Raw genomic sequence first — 22096 nt, 5'->3', positions numbered from 1 at the left:
GTGGCCCTCCATGGCCATGTGGGATGTAGCTCGCTCGTGCTCCGGTGCCACTGTACCTCTGCCTGATGATGCTGATGCACAAAAGAACAGGGAGAGCACAAAAGGGGGGGGACAGAAGAAAGACAGGTTGAGTGCATGGCTTACCGCTACCGTCGGCGGACAATACAGACACACTGCATTCCGGAGGGGCCTAGCCTACGGAACTCGCCCTGGCCTAGGGAAACCCACAGCCCTCCTCCCCCACCCAGACCCCTCCACCTCGCGCAAAGTCATCAGAGTGTGAGTGTACTCACGCCCTTGTGTCTGCTGTGATGCCCTCAAGCGCCCATCCAACTCAGAGTAGGCCACTGCCAGGATCCAGAACATCAGGGGAGTGATGGTGCGACGGGCCCCTCTCCCACGTTGGGAGGCCATCCCCAGCTGAGCCTCCGCCGTCTTCTTGCTCCAGCGGCGAATGTCCTCCCATCTTTTACGGCAGTGGGTGCTCCGTCTCTGGTGGACCAAATATCCTTCTTCTGGTGGGCGCTGACCTACATGACATGTACAGGGGAAGAAGAGAAGTCATTAGCAACAGCACCGTCGAAGTGAGTGGCCCACATCCCTGCCCTTGCCATGTGGCGCATGCATTCACACTCCTTCATGCTCACATAACTCTGCCCCCTTCCTACTTACATCCAGGCCTCTCCACCCAGGCATAGCCCATACAACTTGCACCCTATGTACTCACCTGTTGGTCTGGAGGACCGTAGAGTAGCGTGTACTGGGGGAGGACCCCGTCCACAAGCTTCTCCAACTCCTGTGCAGTGAAGGCAGGGGCCTTTTCCCCAGACGCACGAGCCATTGTCTCTTCCAGACCGAGGTCACAGCAGCACTTGCAGTGTAGGTCCTCTCCTGTCGAAGATCAGGTATCGAGTGATTCAACAGATAGAAAATGGCGGTCACGTCCGCGGCGGTGTCGTCCGCGGCGGTGCATATCATCACCGCCGGCGCACTTCGTCATTGGCTCCTGGGACCCATAGGGTCCAATGTTAACCAATGCAGCATTGCGCCGCGGACTTCCACCGCCTACTGCGACGATGTACAATGCCAGCGCAGTTACCTCACATCCAATTGTCCCAGTTTAGAGGTCAGGCAGCCACCATTTCAGGGGCCCACATGGCTTCATTTACAACTGCGTCACACATACCTAGGCCTGGACTCAACACACTTACAGACAACTTTTTGGATTAAGTTTTGTGTACTGTGTAGCTGTGGGTACATACCTCTGAGTTGCTTGACTCTGTGGTCACTGTTGTCCTTTCTAGGCACCGTCAGCTGGGACATGTGAGGAGATGGCGGAATCCTCCGGTGTACCGACCGCTGGTGGACCTGTTGACAATGGAGGAGCGACATTTAATCATCACCTATAGGTTTGACCGTCCCACAATCCAGAAACTGTGTACCCAGTTGGAGCCAGATCTGATATCACCAATCGCCATCCCACAGGAATCCCCCCTGAAGTGCAGGTGCTGTCAGTACTCCATTTCCTTGCAAGTGGGTCATTTCAAACAACAGTGGCCATGGCATCAGGGATGTCCCAGCCTATGTTTTCCAACGTGTTGGCCAGAGTGTTGTCTGCCCTGCTGAAACACGTGAGGAGCTACATCGTTTTCCCTCAGGTGGAGGATTTGGCTACAGTTAAAGGTGACTTCTATGCCCTGGGACATATCCCCAACATCATTGGAGCCATTGATGGGAACCATGTGGCTTTGGTCCCCCCCCACAGGAGTGAACAGGTGTACAGGAACCGGAAGAGTTATCATTCCATGAATGTACAGATGGTATGTTTGGCAGACCAGTACATCTCGCATGTAAATGCTATGTTCCCTGGATCAGTGCATGACGCCTACATCCTGCGGAATAGCAGCATCCTGTATGTGATGGGTCAACTCCAGAGGCACCGTGTGTGGCTATTAGGGGACTCTGGTTACCCCAACCTGTCATGGCTATTGACCCCAGTGAGGAATCCCAGGACCAGGGCAGAGGAACGCTACAGTGAGGCCCATGGCCGTACTAGGAGGGTGATCGAACGCACCTTCGGCCTCCTGAAGGCCAGGTTCAGGTGCCTGCATATGACAGGTGGTTCCCTATTCTACTCACCAAGGAAGGTGTGCCAGATCATCATCGCCTGTTGTATACTTCACAATCTTGCTTTGCAACGCCAGGTGCCTTTTCTGCAGGAGGATGGTCCAGATGACGGTGTTGTGGCAGCTGTGGAGACTGTAGACAGTGATGAGGAGGAAGCAGAGGAAGAAGACATTAATAACAGGGACTCTGTCATACAGCAATATTTCCAGTGACACACAGGTGAGAACAAATTTTTTTACTATTACATTTACTTTCACACTTCTACCTCTATCCTGTCTGTCAATTCGAAGCAGTATATGCTAACTGAGTGGTACATTTCCATTACGGTTTCACAGGTGTGGTTACCAACGTGTGTCATCTGCTTGCATCCTTCATGGGCTTGTGATGTATGACATAGGTATGTTGACATTACATTTTCGAACGGATTTTGTCATTGTCATAGCGAATACACATTTTCTAAATCACAGACTGACTCCAGATTGTTTTGTGGTTCAAGGGTGTTTATTGAAGTGCTAATTATTGGAGGGGGTGGCAAAATGGTGATGGGTGATGGTGGAGGAATGTCCATGGCAGAGTCCAGTCTATTAGTCTCGCAGGTGCACTGCCCATATGTGCATAGGAAGTGGAGCTGGATCAGTTCCAGTCTGGACAGGGTGAGAAAGTGGGACAGTGGGATGACAATCAGGGTGGTCTCATTTTCTGGCAGGGGTCTTGCCATCTTGCTCTGTCCTGTTCCTGGATCTCAGGGACCGCTTGCGGGGTGGTTCTCCGTCTGCAGGGGGTGGGGTGCTGGTGTGGTGGTCCTGTGGCGGGGCGTCCTCTCCACTAGCGCCGGCAGAGGTGGTGGGCAGTTCATCGTCTAGACTAGTGTCAGGGGCCCCTTGGAGTACCACGGTGTCCCTCATGGTCTTCTGTATATCCTTCAGCACCCATGCCATGGTGCCCAGGGCGGAGCTGATGGTTCTGAGCTCTTCCCTGAACCCCAAATACAGTTCGTCCTGCATGGCATGCGCTGGGTCTCCTGAAACTTTGCCAGGACCGTTGCCATCGTCTCCTGGGAGTGGTGGTATGCTCCCATGATGGAGGAGAGGGCCTCGTGGAGAGTGGGTTCCCTTGGCCTGTCCGCCCCCTGTCGCACAGCAGCCCTCCCAGTTCCCCTGTGTTCCTGTGCCTCCGTCCCCTGGACCGAGTGCCCACTACCACTGCCCCCAGGTCCCTGTTGTTGGGGTGGTGGATTATCCTGGGTTCCCTGTAGTGGTGGACACACAGCTGATTGACGTGACCTGGGAACGGAGGTATGGGCCCACTGGGTGGGTGCTGTGCTGGTGTTACCAGAGGGTGGAAGGTCAGTGTTGGGCTGTGCCTGTGCGAGGGGAACCAACTGTCCTGAGGCCCACGATGGTCCGGGCTGGTCATCTTGATCCAGTTGGCCAGAGCTGCTGTCATCACTGGGGCCTCTTCTGGGGGTGGGGTAGAGATATCTGGACCCTCCTGTCTGGTGACGTTAGGTAGTGGTCCTGCAGGGGTATAAAAGCATGATTATTGCATGTGTGTGTGTCATGGTGTGCAATGGGTGGGTGAGCGGGTACCCCAGTGCTAGCTTTCCTGTGTGGGGGCTTGTGTGATGATGGTTAGGGGTTGTTATGGGTATGTGCAGTGGGCATGCTTTAGTGCTGGGTGTCCATGCTTTGTTGTGTCATGTAGGGCTTGGTGTTGGGATGTGTGGTTTGTTTTATTAGTACATTAGTGAGGAGTTGGAGTGATAGGGGAGGGTGTGAGGGTGGGGGTGTGTGATAGCATGCAGGTAGGGTGGGGGATATGATAGTTAAGATTTGACTTACCAGTGTCCATTCCTCCACCGACTCCTCCGAGGCCCTCTGGATGCATGATGGTCAAGACCTGCTGCTCCCATGTTGTTAGTTGTGGGGGAGGAGGTGGGGGTCCGCCGCCAGTCTGCTGAATCGCAATGTTGTGCCTGGAGAACACAGAACACACCTTCCCCCGTAGGTCGTTCCACCTCTTCCTGATGTCCTCCCGATTTCTTGGGTGCTGTCCCACTGCGTTGACCCTGTAGACGATCCTTTGCCATAGCTCCATCTTCCTAGCTATGGAGGTGTGCTGCACCTGTGATCCAAATAGCCGTGGCTCTACCCGTACGATTTCCTCCACCATAACCCTGAACTCCTCCTCCGAAAACCTGGGGTGTCTTTGGCGTGCCATGGGGTGGTGTAGGTGATGTGTGGGGTGGTGTATGTGGTGATGAGTGTGGTGATGTGTAGTGGTGTGTGGTGTGCGTGGATGTTGTGTGGGTGATGGTGTTGTGTGCCTCTGTGTGGTGGGGTTGTCTATTGCTGTGCTCTCTCTGTCGCCTTCGTCTCAAATTTTTGGTCGTAGGGGTTTTTGGGTGTTGTGGGTGTGTGTTTTATATTGTGTTGGGTGTGTGGGAGTGGTGTTTGTATGTCTATCAGGTGTGTGTATTTGGAATTGTCCAATGTGGCAGTGTTTTGGAGATGTGTGTGTATTTTGAGCGCGGCGGTGTGTAACGCCAATGGAATACCTCGGTTGAAAGACCGCCGCATGGATTCGTGTGTCATAATAGCATGGTCGTGTTTCTGTTGGCGTGACGGTGGAGGATTTGTTTTCGCCAGTTTATCACTGACCTTTGGTGTGGCAGACTTGTGTGGGTGTCTGAATTTCGGCAGATTCCGAGATGTGGGTCATAATAGCTGTGGCGGATTCACGCAGCAGCGTCAGGTCCTCTCTACAGGGCGGTGGAGGTGAGGCAGCTTCGGATGCAGAGTCGGTCCCTTGGTTCCAGCAGATGCAAAGCCGGTGGGGTTATGATGCTTCGGAGCGACCTCACGGGGTCACGATGACATCACAGGACTGCAGATGCTGCGATGTGTCAGAACGTCACCTACTTTGGACTTAGGACACTCCAATGTCAGCGAAGTTGTGCACGTTCAGTGGTTGCAGTGTCGCGAGGCCTACACGGTCGGTGGGACTCTACAAAGTCCAAGGCCTCGGGCCAGGCGGTCTCGTGGCTCCAGGGTAGTGGCGTCAGCTGACAGGGTCATCAGATTCACACTCGAGTGAGGTCCATGGCCTCGGGGCAAGCGGCATTGCGGTTTTGGACAGCGGTGTCCTTAGCGAAGTCACATGCCGTCGTCCGGAGTCGGTAGACTGATTTTTCACCAGGAATTCACTTTCAGGGGTCCAGGAACTGGAATGGCACCCTGTGACAAGCTAGAGTCCACAGCAAATAGACTCAGGTCTGGTTGTTGAAGACTTTGCTGTCCCAGAAGCTTCTAAACTGGATGCAAGCTCTACTCCAAGCCCTTGGAGTCACTTCTCAAGCAGGAATGCAACAAAGTCCAGTCTCTGTCCCCTTGCACAGGTAGAAGAAGAAACTGCAGGATAGCTCCACAAAGCACAGTCACAGGCAGGGCATCACTTCTCCTCAGCTCTTCAGCTCTTCTCCAGTCAGAGGTTCCTCTTGAATCCTTGAAGTAATCTAAAGTCTGGGGTTTGGAGTGCTCTTCTTATACCCCTTCTGCCTTTGAAATAGGCCTACTTCAAAGTAAAGTCTCAAGTGTCTATGAAATCCTTTCTTGTCCAGGCTAGGCCCCAGCCACACACCAGGAGGTCAGAGACTGAACTGTGAAAAGGCAGGCACAGCCCAGCTAGGTGTGAAAGCCCACTCCTCTCTTCCCCTCTAACACAGATGGCATATCAGAATATGTGGGCTACACCCCAGACACCTTTGTGTCACTGTCAAGGGAGAGGTGAAAGCAGCCCACCTGTCAAACTGACCCAGACAGGGAATCCACAAAACACACAGAGTCTTAGAATGGTTTAAGCAAGAAAATGACTACTTTCTGAAAGTGGCATTTTCCAACACACAATCTAAAAACCAACTTTACTAAACAGTGTGTTTTTAGATTGTGAGTTCAGAGACCCTAAACTCCACATGTCTATCTGCTCCCAAAGGGAATCTACGCTTTAATCAGATTTAAAGGCAGCCCCCATGTTAACCTATGCGAGAAACAGGCCTTGCAACTGTGAAAACCGAATTTGACAGTATTTCACTGTCAGGACATATAAAACAGATAAGTACATGTCCCACCTTTTATATACGCTGCACCCTGCCCCTGGGGCTACCTAGGGCCTACCTTAGGGGTGTCTTACATGTTATTAAAAGGGAAGGTTTAGGCCTGGAAAGTGGGTACACTTGCCAAGTCGAATTGGCAGTTTCAACTGCACACACAGACACTGCAGTGGCAGGTCTGAGCCATGTTTACAGAGCTACTACTGTCGGTGGCACAACCAGTGCTGCAGGCCCATTAGTAGCATTTGAGGTACAGGCCCTGGGCACACCTAATGCACTGTACTAGGGACTTACCAGTAAATTAAATATGCCAATTATGAAAAGCCAATTACTTACACATTTTATATAGGAGCACTTGCACTTAAGCACTGGTTAACAGTGGTAAAGTGGTCAGAGAAACAAAAACAGCACAAACAAAGCCCAGCACACATCAACAGCCTGGGAAACACAGGCACAAAGTTAGGGGAGGCCACACCAAGGATGCCAAGTCTAACAGCTTAAATTGGGGTACTTAATTTCTAGCTCAATCTCTTTTACAGCTGGATTACCCTCCACCTCCTGGAAAATGGAGGACGAGTCTAAGAGAGTTCAAATGGGAATGAGGGCTGTCTCATAGAATTTGTGATGTCTTCTAGCTCATCTGTGAAAAATATGGATCTGCATTTTTTCTTTACTGTTTCTTGCACTTTATGGGTGCTTGCAGAAGGTTACATCCAATGAGCTTTATGCTTGGGTCTACCTCCAGGGCCAGCCTCTCCTGTTGACATAATGCAATAGCTAATCTCTGCTTTGCAAGAAAAGTTGTCCATTTATTATTTCACAAATATGTTCAGATTTTCCTAGCCTTAGTCTGCTAGACAGGTTTGCTCTGTCATGCCAACAATTGAATTGAATAGCCCTTATGCTTGTGGCATGCATCTGAGGCATATGAGCTGTGCCCCTTTTCACATCAGTAATGCTGAAGGAGGAGAACCACCTGCTCTCAGCACATCTATTTCATGGCATTTACTCCCACATTTCTCCAAATAAGGACCTCAGTAAGTACTCAATCTAACAGGTTAACCTAGAAACAAGGTGATACATGAAGAACCACACTGGTCAGAGAGGCCGATCAGAGAGATTTACTTAACTCCTGACATGTACCAAGTTGCCCAGCAGGGTGGATAACAGTGGCGTAGCGTGGGGAGTGCAGGGGGGGCCGGCCGCACCGGGCGCAACATCTTGGAAGAGACTAAATCCACGGGTTAGGGTGCGCAAATTACTTGCCTTGCCCCGGGTTAGGGGGCGCAAATTACTTGCCTTGCCCCGGGTGCTGACAACCCACGCTACGCCACTGGTGGATAATCACTGTTAAGAAAGTTACACTTTAATAAAAATGGCACATCAAACTAAACAATACTTAACTAAATGTGTGCTGCTTGAGGAGAAACGTGGGCTGCAACTTTCCATGAAGAGAATTATATCCAGATTTGGATTAGATTTTGAGTTTAGAACCGATGAATGGTTTATAATGTGTTTAGTGTGCATGTTTCCACCCTCAAAGGATGCACAAACTCATTTTATGTGTGATTTGCCTGCACTATGTGTTCCAGATTCTACCCATCACAAACTATACTGTTACAACCCTGAGGTGTTCAGATTGCACCCAGATGATAACCCTATCTCAGGTGAAAACCAAAGTGGGCACCTGGATTAGGATTTGCATCCGAATTGTAATCAGGGTCTAATTTATGGTGCTCGTCTGTGAAATACTGTGATTGTATTCCTTTCATTTGATTCAACGGTGAAAATCCTTGCTGAGGAGTTAAATGGCGGGAGGGCATTGGTGGGGTTTGTTATGTGTCAGACTGAAGTGGGTGATCAACTCCTATTTACTTTGTTACCATATAATAACAATTACATTTCAAACATCTTCTTTACTGAGTCCTTCTTTTTCAAGCCACAGACCTATGGCCCCTCCTCTGCTGGAATTCAAGACAATAATTAATTGATGCCACAGAAAAAGGTGTGATGCATATATTATTTTTTATTTGTACATCTTTATTGGTGCACAAAGTAGACAAAGTAGGCAGATAGATGCTAAAGAGTGCACAGCTGGTGAATGGTTTCACATGAACCGTGATGCGAATGGGTAAGATTCGATTTAATGAACTTTGCTAGTACCTAATTGGGCTTTACTGGTTGAAGGGCCTTTGGTGGGAGAACCTTAAGAAGACTTCTGCATTTAGTTGTCATAAAGTTATTGGCTTTTATGGCCCTCTTCTACCTTTGATGCAAACGTTCTTTCTTTTTAGATCATTAGCCCAGCCCAGCGTGTCACTGCTTTCAACAATATCTTTGAAATATTACCATATACTACAATTTCCCCCCATTCTGCTCATGTAAAACATGCTGCATTCACCATTCTCTTTCCATTTCCTCTAAGTAGTGCAGCAGCTTTCAAGAGATCTGTCGTAACATCTGGTTTTTAACCAAAGTTGACATCTGGGAGCTCTTTTTATTCCTTGAACAGTAGTGGTTCTGGCAGTCTTAGGTTCCTGTCTGGTTCAATCATAATCAGTAACGTTTTAGTTTGTTTAGTTTGTGAATGTAATAAAGTGTTAGGAATCTGATTTTTATGGACTCGAGGCATTTCTTAATTGCTGCTCATTGAAAAATTATAAGTTCAAGAACATAAATGTACATGAACTGGAATGCAATTTGAAATCGGTAATTGCTGCATAATGTGAAAGCAGCTATACTTACTTTCAATGTGCTCTATTCCAGATGCCATTTCTTAATTTATTCACCTGCAGCACCTTGGTCTACCAGGAAATTTTAATAAAAGCCAAATGGTAAAATTTGTTCATTTTCTCCCCCAGCTGTTTCCCTACATGCTGGTTAACTCGATACACGTCTGGCCCTATTCACCAAAAAATGGGTGTCTTAGCACATCCCATTGTATGGTATTCTATTTGGTATATATATATATATATATATATATATATATATATATATATATATATATATATATATATTAACTGAAAAAACAAAGGCTACAGAGACATTATAGTTATGAAATGGAATTTGTTTAAAAACATAGAAATTCATTGAAAAAAACAAAGGTTACAGGGACGTTATTTGTATTTGTATGTGTTTGAAAGCGTGTTCCGGCTGTAGCACCGAATCGCTAAGTGGAACGAGCGCGTAGCATCGAATCTCTAAGTGGAAAGAGATGCAAGTGAGAGTAGAAATAAATGGAGGAGCAGCAGCAACTTCTCATGGACCAGAAGTTATAGGGCAAAAAGCCATGTTTTCAGCTGTTTCCAAAAAGGCCTAAAAGTTTCCTCTTTCCTGATACGGAGCGGGAGAGTATTCCAAAGCTTAGCTGTCGCCACCAAGAAAGCTCTGTCGCCCCATTTAGATTTCCTGCAATGGGATAGTGAAGCTAGATGGAGACTGGTGGATCTTAGGTGATGACTAGGCACACACCATTTCAAAATTGAGCAAAGGTATTTAGACCCGTGAGAATGTAGAGCCTTATGAGTGAGGCAGAGAGCTTTAACCCCTTTGCTGCCGGGCCTTTCCCCCTCCTGTGCCGAGCCTTTTTTTGGCTATTTGGGGCAGATCGCGCTTAGACCCTCATAACTTTTTGTTCACATAAGCTACACATGCCAAATTTGCGTCCTTTTTTACCATCATCCTAGGGATTCTAGAGGTACCCAGACTTTGTGGGTTCCCCAGAAAGAGGCCAGGAAATTAGCCAAAATACAGTGACAATGTCCTTTTTTTCAAAAAAATGGAAAAAAGGGGCTGCAGAAGAAGGCTTGTGGTTTTTTCCCTGAAAATGGCATCAACAAAGGGTTTGCGGTGCTAAAATCACCAGCTTCCCAGCTTTCAGGAACAGGCAGACTTGAATCAGAAAACCCAATTTTTCAACCCAACTTTTACTGGGACATACCCCATTTTTATGATTTTTTGTGCTTTCAGCCTCCTTCCAGTCAGTGACAGAAATGGGCATGAAACCAATGCTGGATCCCAGAAACCAAAACATTTCTGAAAAGTAGACACAATTCTGAATTCATAAAGGGGTAATTTGTGTAGATCCTACAAGGGTTTCCTACAGAAAATAACAACTGAAAAAAACAAAAGGAAATTGAGGTGAAAAAAACTGCAATTTTTCTCTACATTTTACTCTGTAACTTTTTCCTGCAATTTCAGATTTTGGACAGCAATATACTGTTATGTCTGCTGGACTCTTCTGGTTGTGGGGATATATAGGACTTGTAGGTTCATCAACAACTCTAGGTACCCAGAGCCAATAAATGAGCTGCACCCTGCAGTGGGTTTTCATTCTATACCGGGTATACAGCAATTCATTTGCTGAAATATAAAGAGAAAATATAGCTATCAAGAAAACCTTTGTATTTCCAAAATGGGCACATGATAAGGTGTTGAGGAGCAGTGGTTATTTGCACATCTCTGAATTCCGGGGTGCCCATACTAGCATGTGAATTACAGGGCATTTCTCAAATAGACATCTTTTTTACACACTCTCTTGTATTTGGAGGGAAAAAATGTAGAGAAAGGCAAGGGGCAATAACACTTGTTTTGCTATTCTATGTTCCCCCAAGTCTCCCGATAAAAATGGTACCTCACTTGTGTGGGTAGGCCTAGCGCCCGCGACAGGAAATGCCCCAAAACACAACGTGGACACATCCCATTTTTTGACAGAAAACAGAGGTGTTTTTTGCAAAGGGCCTACCTGTAGATTTTGGCCTGTAGCTCAGCCGTCACCTAGGGAAACCTACCAAACCTGTGCATTTTTTAAAACTAGAAACCTAGGGGAATCCAAGATGCAGTGTCTTGTGGGGCTCTGACCAGGTTCTGTTACCCAGAATCCTTTGCAAACCTCAAACTTTGGCTAAAAAAAACACATTTTCCTCATATTTTGGTGACAGAAAATCCGGAATCTGAGAGGAGCCACAAATTTCCTTTTATCCAGCGTTGCCCCAAGTCTCGAGATAAAAATGATACCTCACTCGTGTGGGTAGGCCAGACGCCCGCGACAGGAAATGACCCAAAACACAACGTGGACACATCCCATTTTTTGACAGAAAACAGAGGTGTTTTTTGCAAAGGGCCTACCTGTAGAGTTTGGCCTGTAGCTCAGCCGGCACCTTGGGAACCCTACCAAACCTGTGCATTTTTTTAAACTAGAGGCCTAGGGGAATCCAAGATGGGGTGACTTGTGGAGCTCTGACCAGGTTCTGTTACCCAGAATCCTTTGCAAACCTCAAAATTTGGCTAAAAAAACACATTTTCCTCACTTTTCGGTGACAGAAAGTTCTGGAATCTGAGAGGAGCCACACATTTCCTTTCACCCAGTGTTCACCCAAGTCTCCCGATAAAAATGATACCTCGCTTGTGTGGGTAGGCCTAGAGCCCGCAACAGGTAATGCCCCAAAGCACAACGTGGACACATCCCATTTTTTCACAGAAAACAGAGGTGTTTTTTGCAAAGTGCCTACCTGTAGATTTTGGCCTATAGCTCAGCCAGCACCTAGGGAAACCTACTAAACCTGTGCATTTTTGAAAACTAGAGACCTAGGGGAATCCAAGATGGGGTGACTTGTGGAGCTCTGACCAGGTTCTGTTACCCAGAATCCTTTGCAAACCTAAAAATCTGGCTAAAAAACACATTTTCCTCACATTTCGGTGACAGAAAGTTCTGGAATCTGAGAGGAGCCACAAATTTCCTTCCACCCAGCGATCCCCCAAGTCTCCCAGTCAAAATAATACCTCACTTGTGTGGGTGGGCCAGGTGCCTGCCACAGAACAAGGCCCAAAACTTGTAGAGATAGAGGGGATAGCACAGCGAGTTGATAGGGACATATTCTTCTTTTATACATCTTTAGGCTGACTCTGCTTTGGGGACCCACACAAGTGAGGTGTCATTTTACTTGGGAGACTGAGGGGAACACTGGGGAGTAGGAATTATGTGCTGGAGCGGTGATCGTACATACGAAAGTCAGGAAAATATGCTTTTTTAAGCAAATTTTGAGGTTTGCAGAGGAGTCTGGGTAAGAAAATGTTGGGGGATCCACGCAAGCCACACCTCCCTGGACTCCGTGGGGTGTCTAGTTTTAAAAAATGTCTGGGTTTGGTAGGTTTCCCTAGATGAAGGCCGCACCCAGGACCAAAAACATAGGTGCCCCCTACCCCCAAACACAGGTAGTTTTGTAATATATCATTTTGATGTGTCCACATACGTCTGTGATGTGTCAAACACTAAAATTGTGAAAAGAAACGCACTTAGGTTATGTGAAAAAGACCCCTCACCCACCAACCAAGTTGGTGGCATGCTTCATCATCGGCACCTAGCGTGTCACAGGTGTGCTGCGACGCCTGATTACAGCAGAGCAGGTTTTGTCATTTTTACCACACATACTGGTTGGATTTGGCACGAGGGTGAGTGATGGTTCAGTGGATCAAATTTTATTAACAAGAGATTTCACAAAACTGAACTGCACTGTTAATAACTGAAAGGCAAAAAACGGAACCAATGACTCACAGCTCGTGAGCTGTAAAGCTGCGACAAGGCACCAACCGCTTTACAGTCCATTCACACACCTTTCATACATGACACGCACAAGACCATTCACACGCCAGCCACGGGCCGAGGACATTACAACACTCATATTGACAGACAGCGCCACTCAAGGGCCCATCACTTACATACGCCCACATGCCTGATACAACAATCACACCAGCTGATGGGAGTGTGTGGACTGGTGTTTGGCTGGCAGTGTGTTGCAGTAGCCAACAGCAAGTCAATATGTACACTATGTACACCCTCAACCAAGCCCCACTCCACACACAATGGCATCACTTTTTTTTTTTAAATAAAGAAACCCCTAACTAAGTAGAAATAATTACAAAACTACAAACACAAAAGCTCTAACTAAGTACATGACAGAAATGCTAACCATGAAACTGAACACATGAAAATAAAAAACAGACATGAGTTTACACTCATGGTTGTTCCCAGTAATTCTTCTGGGTGTGGTAATTCTTAAAACAACCACCAACACACAGCCCAGGCTTTTAAGGACAATCTGGGCAGTACCTTTGAGTCTCCCTCCGGATACCTCTTCGAAAACACACTCTACATTTCTTAGCTGGAAAGTCTTTTTTGGGGTGTGGGAGGAATGTGCTCAGCAAAGTGGTGATCTTTCAATCTAGCCACATCCTCCACCACTGCTTCTCTAGGAACTCTGGCCTGTTCCACCATAATATGGCTCTCTATCACTGACTCCTGAAATTTCACAAATGTCATCTTTGACTCTGGAGACCTATCCTTAAACACAATAAAAGCATTAAAAGTTGCTAAGTGGAAGAGGTGAATTGCTAACTTCTTATACCAAACATAAGACTTACGAATAGCAGTATAAGGTTCCAACCTCTGATCAACTCTATCTACAACTCCCATGTCCTTATTATAATCTAAAATGCACACAGGTTTGCGCACTTCAGCAACCTGGCCCCAAACAGTCACGGGGGAAGTACTCTCATCCTGGATGGTACTTAGCATGTAGACATCCCTCCTGTCTGAAAACTTCAAAGCTAGCAGCTCATCATTCCGCAAGGCACTGCACTTTCCCCTCTCAAGTTATTTACAGACAAGCTCCCTTGGATAGCCTTTCCAGTTACAATGAATTGTGCCACAAGCAACAGTGTCCACTCTAAACAATTCCTTGAACAACTGCACTCCAGTGTAAAAGTTATCGACATACAAATGGTGACCTTTGTTGAACAGTCGTCTACCAAGTTCCCACACAATTTTCTCAGTAACTCCAAAAGTGGGAGGACAACCAGGGGGGTCAATACTGGAATCCCTACCAGGGTAGACTCAGAAATTATACACATATCCTGTACTACTTTCAGACAGCATATACAATTTAATTCCACATTGTGCCCTCTTGCTAGGAATGTACTGCCTAAAAACCAAACGACCCTTGAAGAGCACCAACGACTCGTCCACAGCTATTTCTTTGCCTGGAACATAGACCTCTGAAAACCGATCTACAAAATGATCAAGGACAGGCCTAATCTTAAAAAGACGGTCAGAATCAGGGTGATCTCGTGGCCAGGCTAATGCATTGTCAATAAAATGCAGCATCCTAAGAAGAAGCAAATACCGATTACGACTCATTGTTGCAGGAAATATAGCTGTTGCCATCAAGGGACTAGTAGACCAATAAGAAGCCAGTGACGGCTTCCTTATCAACCCCATCAAAAGAGTCAAACCTAAAAACCTTTTCATCTCCTCCAAATTTGTGGGAATCCACTGGGCAGCTCTAGAGTGCGGCCTAAGTCTAGCAGCGTTGTCCCTCAAATACTGCTCCGCATACAAATTAGTCTGCCCATCAATCTCTTCCAAAAACACATCATCCACAAATAACTCAAAGAAATTGACAGGCAAAAAGTTATCAGTATTGACTCTACACACCGGGAGACCAGTAAAGGCAGGCAACTCTGGCTGCTCCATGTTTGGGGCAACCCAGAGTTCAGGTCTTCTAACGGGAAACCTTTCAGCCCCAGGTTGCTGCACTAATGGCACATCAGTGTCCTCCTCTGAAACAGGCCCTTCATCTGCACAGAGTGAGGCTTCCTCATCAGAAGATTCCTCTCTGGCAGAAACTTCACTGCCAGAATCCCTCACTTCCTCCTCTGCCTCAGATGCAGAGTCTGTCTCATATTCATGATCAGACAATGACTCAAAAAGCATACCAACCACCTGCTGAGCGGTCATCCTGCGGCTAGCCATGATCTTTCCTACTAAAATTAACTGGACAAATGCAACACCAACAACCTACACTGTGTAAGATAAGTAATAAAGTGTAGCTTTATTAGTAAGAGTTATAAACTCAAAAACTATACCACTCACTTGCCTGAAAAAGCTTGAATCACCAACAACTACTCTGCACAGACACAGCAATCACCAATGATATCCCACTAAAAAGAAAGAAAGAAAAGCAAATTAGAAATAGGACAACACAAATATCATTGTGCACAAATCTAAGGACAATTTCACACAAACCTGCATTTAGTACACCACCTACAAACATGTCATTTATGCATGGCAACAATACTCCTTTGGAGTAAATTGTTTTTACTTACCTAAAACATGCAACTATGCAAACCGCAGGTCAACCACCGCCAAAACCGCAAGGAGCCACAGCACAGAAAGCAAAAGCTTTGAACTAGAACAAAAAGGAGGAAAAAAATTATCACAAATGCAAATACTTCGTCAGTTGACAAACATCCCACCATCAAGCATTTAGAAATTGGTGCCTAAGTGGATTCTGCCATAGGGGCAGATGGGCCTACTAAAAAATAGGCCTATCTGCCCCAAGGAGGGCAGAAAATACCTTTCTTAGTATGTCCCCAAGGGCCCACCCCCAAACAAAAAACAAACCACACACACACACACACTATCCCTGGTGCCTACGTAGCTTCTGCCCCCCTTGGGGGCAGATGGGCCTAAAAGAAATAGGCCCATCTGCCCCCAAGGGGGGCAGGAATGGCCAACAGTTCAATGCCCCCCTTGGGGGGGTTGCCCCTTGCCCAAGGTGACACCCCCACATAAATAAACATATTTAAAAAAATCCCTGGCGTTCTAGTGGTTTCTGCCCCCTTTGGGGGCAGATGAGCCTTCAAATAATAGGCCGATCTGTTCCCAAGGGGGGCAGAAATGGCCTTGGTACACGTGCCCCCAAAGGGGGGCGACCCTTGCCCAAGGGGTTGCCCCCCTCCACTAACACACACACAAACACTATCCCTGGTGTCTAAGTGGCTTCTGCCCCCCTTGGGGGCAGATCAGCCTAAATATAATAGGCCGATCTGCCCCCAAGGGTGGCAGAAATGGCCACAATAAACATGCCCCCAAAAGGGAGCGACCCTTGCCTAAGGGGCCGCTCCCAAATACAAACATTTTCAAAATAGTAAAAAAAAAAAATCCCTGGTGTCTATTGGATTCTGCCCCCCTTGGGGGCAGATCTGCCTAAAAATAATAGGCCGATCTGCCCCCAAGGGGGGCAGAAATGGCCACAATAAAGATGCCTCCAAACGGAGCGACCCTTGCCCAAGGGGCCGCTCCCCGATGCAACATGTTACAAATATACCCCAAAAAAAAATCCCTGGCGTCTAGTGGGCATTCCTGCTGCCCGATCGCAATGCGATCGGGCAGCAGGAATGCTCAAAGAGACACCGGGGGAAAGGAAAAGCCTTTCCTTTCCTCCTGTGCCTCTTTGGCCCAAACCCCCCACTCGCCGGAGGAGAAACTCACCTGTTTCTCTGTGGATCGCACTGGAAGCAAATGGCTTCCAGTGCGACCGGCACTGGGTAATGAGGTCAGTGCGCAATCGCGCACTGACGTCATTACGGGGGGGTGGGGAGTTGGTGGTGGAAAGGGAAGATCTTCCCCTTCCATCCCCGCCTTGGGGGAAGGGGGGAACCCCACGGAGGGAGCGGTAGCGCTCCCTCTGGCTCCATGCCGAGGACGTAATGGTTACGTCCTCGGCACAGGAGCACTGTGCCGCGGGACGTAACCGTTACGTCCGCGGCACACAAGGGGTTAAAGAAAATGGACTTCTTCACAGGTAGCCAATGCAGCCTCCTCAGACTTTCCCTGGCAGAAGCCGACCGCGGAAGAATCAACACCAGGTGAGCTGCAGTGTTCTGGATGAGTTGCAGCTTGTGGAGAGAGCCTTGGTTGATGTTCAGCATCAAAGCATTGCAGTAGTCCAATTTAGATATGACTAAAGCAAGAATCACTTAAATCCTGAGATCCTTCTGGATGAAAGGTAACAGTTTCTGGAGGGTTTTAGTCACCCAGAAACATTCTTTAATAGTATGATTAACCTGTAGGTCAAAGGTCATGGCACTGTCAAACTGTAAAAATAATTCCTAAATTTCTCGCTGCCAGTCAGGGCGCAGGCAGGTCACCGCAAGATTGTTGCCATCAGCACGAGCTCCATAAGGAGATATTATCTCCGAAAAACATGGTTTCAGTTTTCTCTCCATTCATTTTTTAACCACTTCTGGCTCATCCACGTATTGACCTCATTCATACAATTGTGAAACTTATCTGCTACCTCCTCCCAGTTCCTTTTAACTGGGATGATAAGCTGGGTATTATCAGCTGATGAGGAGATCTGAAAACCAAACAAGCAGACCAACTTCACTAGCGGTGCCAGGTACAGATTGGACAGGGTGGGGCTAAGTGGTGATCCCTGGGGGACCGCACAAGGAAGTTGGAACGGGGCAGCTCTAAAATCCCCACAGCTCACAATGGTGGATCTTTCACACAGAAAAGACTCCAGAATATCCAGGCAGCTGTCTCTTACCCCAGCCTGGTAAAGGCGATGCATCATCAGTTGCGGAGAGATGGTATCAAACGTAGCCGAAAGGTCTAATATTACCAGAATGGCTCCCTCACCTTGATCCACCATCCGACGGATTGAGTCAGAAGTGGCAATAAGGGTGGATTCTGTACTGTGCGATTTCTGAAACCCGTGCTGGAAGGGGTCTAAGCAGGCACTTTCCTGGAGGACACTTGCTAATTCGCTATTGAAATGCTTTTCTAGAATTTGTGGCAGAGGTAGGTAATAATGAGATAGGGCAAAGATTCTTAAGATCATTAGGGTCGGCTCCTGATTTGTTTTTTAGAGGGATCACGACTGCGTCTTTCCAAGAGAGGGGGGACACCCTAGTGTTCAATACCTCCTGGTAAACCAATTCCAGTGTCATGGATGCCAGGAGGCGTTGTTACCAAACTGCCAAGGCAGATCCCCCTGGACCAGAACACAAGCAACCTAGGACTGGTTTCACCCTAGTTATGGGCTTATCAGCAGGGTAAAGCTTGGTTCCAGTGACACAGGGAGCATGGGACCCATGACTGGGCATACCCATGCCACTTAGGTTGGTGAATGAAACACACAAATGGTCTTGTTGCTTGTGGTTTGGTTCAGGGAGGACCTGGCAAGGAAGTTCGGGCTGGACTGTTCCTATGAGGAGCAGGATCAATATTGATTTGCATATGGCTGGGTCCGAACTGAGGTGGCATGGTGGGCAAAAATCAGTGGATTTGGATGCAGCCCGAGCAACCGCCAGTGGTTGAGATTAATTCAAGCATTCCATCCATCACCCTGTTAAATATATTCCTGCCATACAGTGGGCTTTTTGCCCCCACAGGGCAAATTGAGGCAGACCTCCTGCTATCCCAGGGAGAGGGAGTGGCAAAAAGACTGTTTTGTTCCTTTTTTGGGGTAGGGGTGTGGCTAATGCAAGAGTGGTAAAATGCAAGTTGTAAAGGTGTCAGGTGGACTTTCTACACCCCTGCCCCCTGGGGGCATATTTATTACGATCTCCCCAATTAGGACAAAACTCCTACTATTGCCTCTTCTGGGGAGTGGGTAAGACTCAGGAATGGTATAATGGCAGGGTAGGCCGCACTCTCCTTTTGTTTGTTTCGGCCCTGTTTTGAAATGACTAGTGTTTAGTCGGCAATCTGTCCCAGGTTGGGGGGAGGGCAGAAAGACCATCACCATATTTTTTTGAGGGGTGGGGGCATGGCCATATTGGGCAGCCCCCATCCCTATATTTATTTTATATTAGACCCGGTGTATAGTGGATTTCTTCCCCCTGTGGAGGGGTAGATCAGGTATAATTACCCCAATATGCCCCCCCAGATGGGCATAGAGGCTGTCCACCTGGTGGGGTGAGGGCATGACATCCCCTGATATTTAGTGTGCTTTCTATCCCCTCCTCTCCCCCGGGTGGCAGATTAGGGATTGTCACCCCCATCTGCCCTTGTCAGGGGGGGTGGAAAGACTATCAGCATATTGTATTAGGGGTGGAGGCATGGTCATGCCCATAGTGGGCAGCCCTCATCCCTATATGCATTTGTTTTGTTTACCATGGTGTCTAGTTGGCTTTCTGCCCTCCCAGTGAGGCAGATCAGAGGTAACTACCCCATCAGCCCCCCAGGGAAGCAGAATCAAATTGCTAGGGGGAACACTAGCCCATGCCTAAGGGACTGCTCCTCCTATCCTTGGCCTAGAGGGAGGATCCCTGCTTGGGGATCGCTCTCCTGTAGCTATCCCCAAGCAGGGATCCATAGGGCAGAGGTTGCAATGAAAAATTGAGATTCTCCCCTTATCAATGATACTTTCCCTAAGAGAATCAGTGGTGGGGGCTAAAATATGCCCCTGAGCACTGATTCAGTTAAAGTAAAATTAGCCCATTGGCTAGTTTTACTTTCACCTTTGCTGTAATGATGTTAGCACACCCTATGGGCCCTTCATCATTACAGTGACAAAACAAAAAAAACTTTCTAAGGCCCATATGTACAAGTGACCTGTGATGCTGATGCAACACTTTTTTTTATGCCTTGGCTGCACAGGCTGCTGACCCATATTTCTAAGGCCACGCAAAGCCCCTTTGTGTGGCTTTACATGGCCTTTTGATATGGAGTAAGGCAACACAGAGCAAGTCACTGCATTTCCTTACTTTGCGTTGGGGAGGCATTTACATGGGTGTTGCGTGGGTGTTCTCACGCAACACCCATGGATTTTGGCACATTCCCAGATTTACAAGGTTTTGTAAACCTGGGAATATGTCAAACTCTACCCCACCACAGGGGTGGCGTAGAAGAGACACAACGGGTAGAAATATCTTTATTTCTCCCCGTTTTTTCCTCTTTGTATGTGTGCTGCATTTTGCAGCATGCATATAGGAAAACTCTTCTTGGGATTGTTTTTCTGCAGGAAGGTGTCCTTTCCTACACAAAAACAATCCTCCCCACAATACAGGCCCCCTTGCACCATAGTGCAATCCTGACGCTGCTTCGAGTAGCATCAGGATTGGCGCAGAGCAGGCTGGAAGCCTGTGTATGCAGCGAGGAGCATCAAGAGACAGAGGAGTGGGGGAGGAAGTAAGTGTTTTTAAAAAAAAGTAAATAAAATGTTTATTCCCTACCCAGCCCCTCCCTGGCCTCCCCACCTCGCCCCTTCCGCAACCTGTGAGCCGCTACTGCTTGTGAATGTCATATTAGATGTCAAAACGCCAACAGACATCAAACAAACAAACAATTTTGAATGCCCACTGTTGTTGGTTATTAGATATACTACACTGTGTAAAGACAACTGCATGTTTTCCTCTCTCGTGGATGACTCCTTTAACTTACAAAAAGCCTTACAGAACACATTCCCAGAAGCATCGGCCTCACTTTCAGGGTTTTCTTAAACAGTGGTTATGATCGATTACATGGTAAAGGGCTATTGATCACTGATTTTTGATTTGCCTGTGAATGTAATGTATTGTTTTCCTAACAGAAAATTTGTCAGAAAACGTTACTTTTAGTTTCTAAATAATAATAATAAATATCATAGAATCTGTTTCTTTTTTAATATAATATGTTCTGTTGCTATCGACTGTGTTGCAACACTTTTTGCAAAGAAATAACGTTTGTGCTTAGTTAGTAAAGGTGATGTAATTGTCTAATTTATTTTCTTCTTTCTTTCCAATATCTGCAATTTTTTTCTACTGATCGGTCTTCAGGATGATGAGGAAGGAATATGGGCATAACAGATACCAAAAACATGAAGTTCCAGTTTGAGAGAGGTGAGAAACTGTCTTTTCTCATGCCGAATGGAATTCATATGGTCACTAGTGTCTAATCAGTGGTCCCTAACCTTTTGACTCTTGAGGACCCCCACGTAATCATTACTGGAAGCCGGGACCCCCAAGCAATTTGTACGATTTAAATTTCAAACATTAAAACAGTAATTCTCAAAAAATATAACAAGTACACACCAAACAAATATTCAAATTACTAAAGATAAAATTATTTTACATTGAAAAAATATGCAAAAATCAGAAACATTTTATTGGAAAGGTTGGTGCTGCATCTAGGTGACTAACTTTTCAATATTTGGTTTTACTGTATTTAGGAAAGGTGAATCCTCAGATGAGATTCCACATTTCCAGAGCAATTTCTGGTTTTATTTTTTAGGTAGCAATATTTGAGAATGCTTTTTCGCATAAATAAGTGGTGGGAAAAGGAAGTAAATCATAAGGGCCGCTCATCTCTTCCTAGCCTCTCTGTCAGATGTAATTCATTTGTTTTATAGCCCCTCTCATTCCACTGTAGGGTGTCAGAACACTTTACCGGGTACTAAAGGGTGTAGGATTCACATGTCATCCACACTGGTAGGCATTTTCTAAGAGTACTTGGTCTGGAGAAGCACAAACTCAGGATTCAGAACACGATACAGTGGTTAGCGTTGACTTTAGTAATAAGAATGTATTTCTACACAAGCAAACCTTTTTTCAGCAGAAGGAAAATGAAAGACTGGGAAACAACAACTTTGTAATTTGTGCCATGTATTTTGTATGCAGCTCTTAAATGACAGTTCATAGCTCACTGTGCTAGATGACGATTATGAACTGCACAGTAACAAAAGAATCTCTATGACAAAAGCTGTTACCCAATGTTCGATGCACATAAAATACTGTTCTTTGCATGATCCACATTCTTTGCAGCAGGCATATTAACCATCTGCTCTACCTTTGAGTCAAAACTGCCACTGCCCAAAACTAGGTACATTAATCACTAGAGTTATCTTGGCGCTTTTATTTTTGCTGTATAAGGAGCTTTGCAGAGCTTTTTAAAACTTCTGAACAAAGGAAGTAATAAATATAAATACACATGTGTTTGTCAGAGGCCCCAGCTGGAGAAGTGCCGTCCTCCCAGGCTAGGCCTGTCAACCCCCCTGAGAATGTGTCACAGATCCCTGGGGGTCCGCGGACCACAGG

At 46.8% G+C, this 22096-nt stretch overlaps 1 protein-coding gene across 2 annotated transcripts in view; it reads left to right on the top strand.

The window, feature by feature from the left end:
* Positions 1-22096, top strand: part of ERC2 (ELKS/RAB6-interacting/CAST family member 2) — a 2244592-nt gene that overhangs the window by 1971317 nt on the left and 251179 nt on the right. For both annotated transcript variants that reach the window (XM_069206453.1, XM_069206452.1), the window contains one exon: positions 20840-20902. In XM_069206453.1, coding sequence (XP_069062554.1) covers positions 20840-20866 — 27 coding nt within the window. In that variant the 3' untranslated portion in view covers positions 20867-20902. The remainder of the gene's footprint in view (positions 1-20839; positions 20903-22096) is intronic.

The sequence above is a fragment of the Pleurodeles waltl genome, chromosome 9 (genome assembly GCF_031143425.1).
Source record: "Pleurodeles waltl isolate 20211129_DDA chromosome 9, aPleWal1.hap1.20221129, whole genome shotgun sequence".
In the NCBI taxonomy this organism is placed as follows: Eukaryota; Metazoa; Chordata; class Amphibia; order Caudata; family Salamandridae; genus Pleurodeles; species Pleurodeles waltl.
Note: the sequence above shows the minus strand (reverse complement) of the source record. Positions and strands in the feature narration are given on the sequence as shown.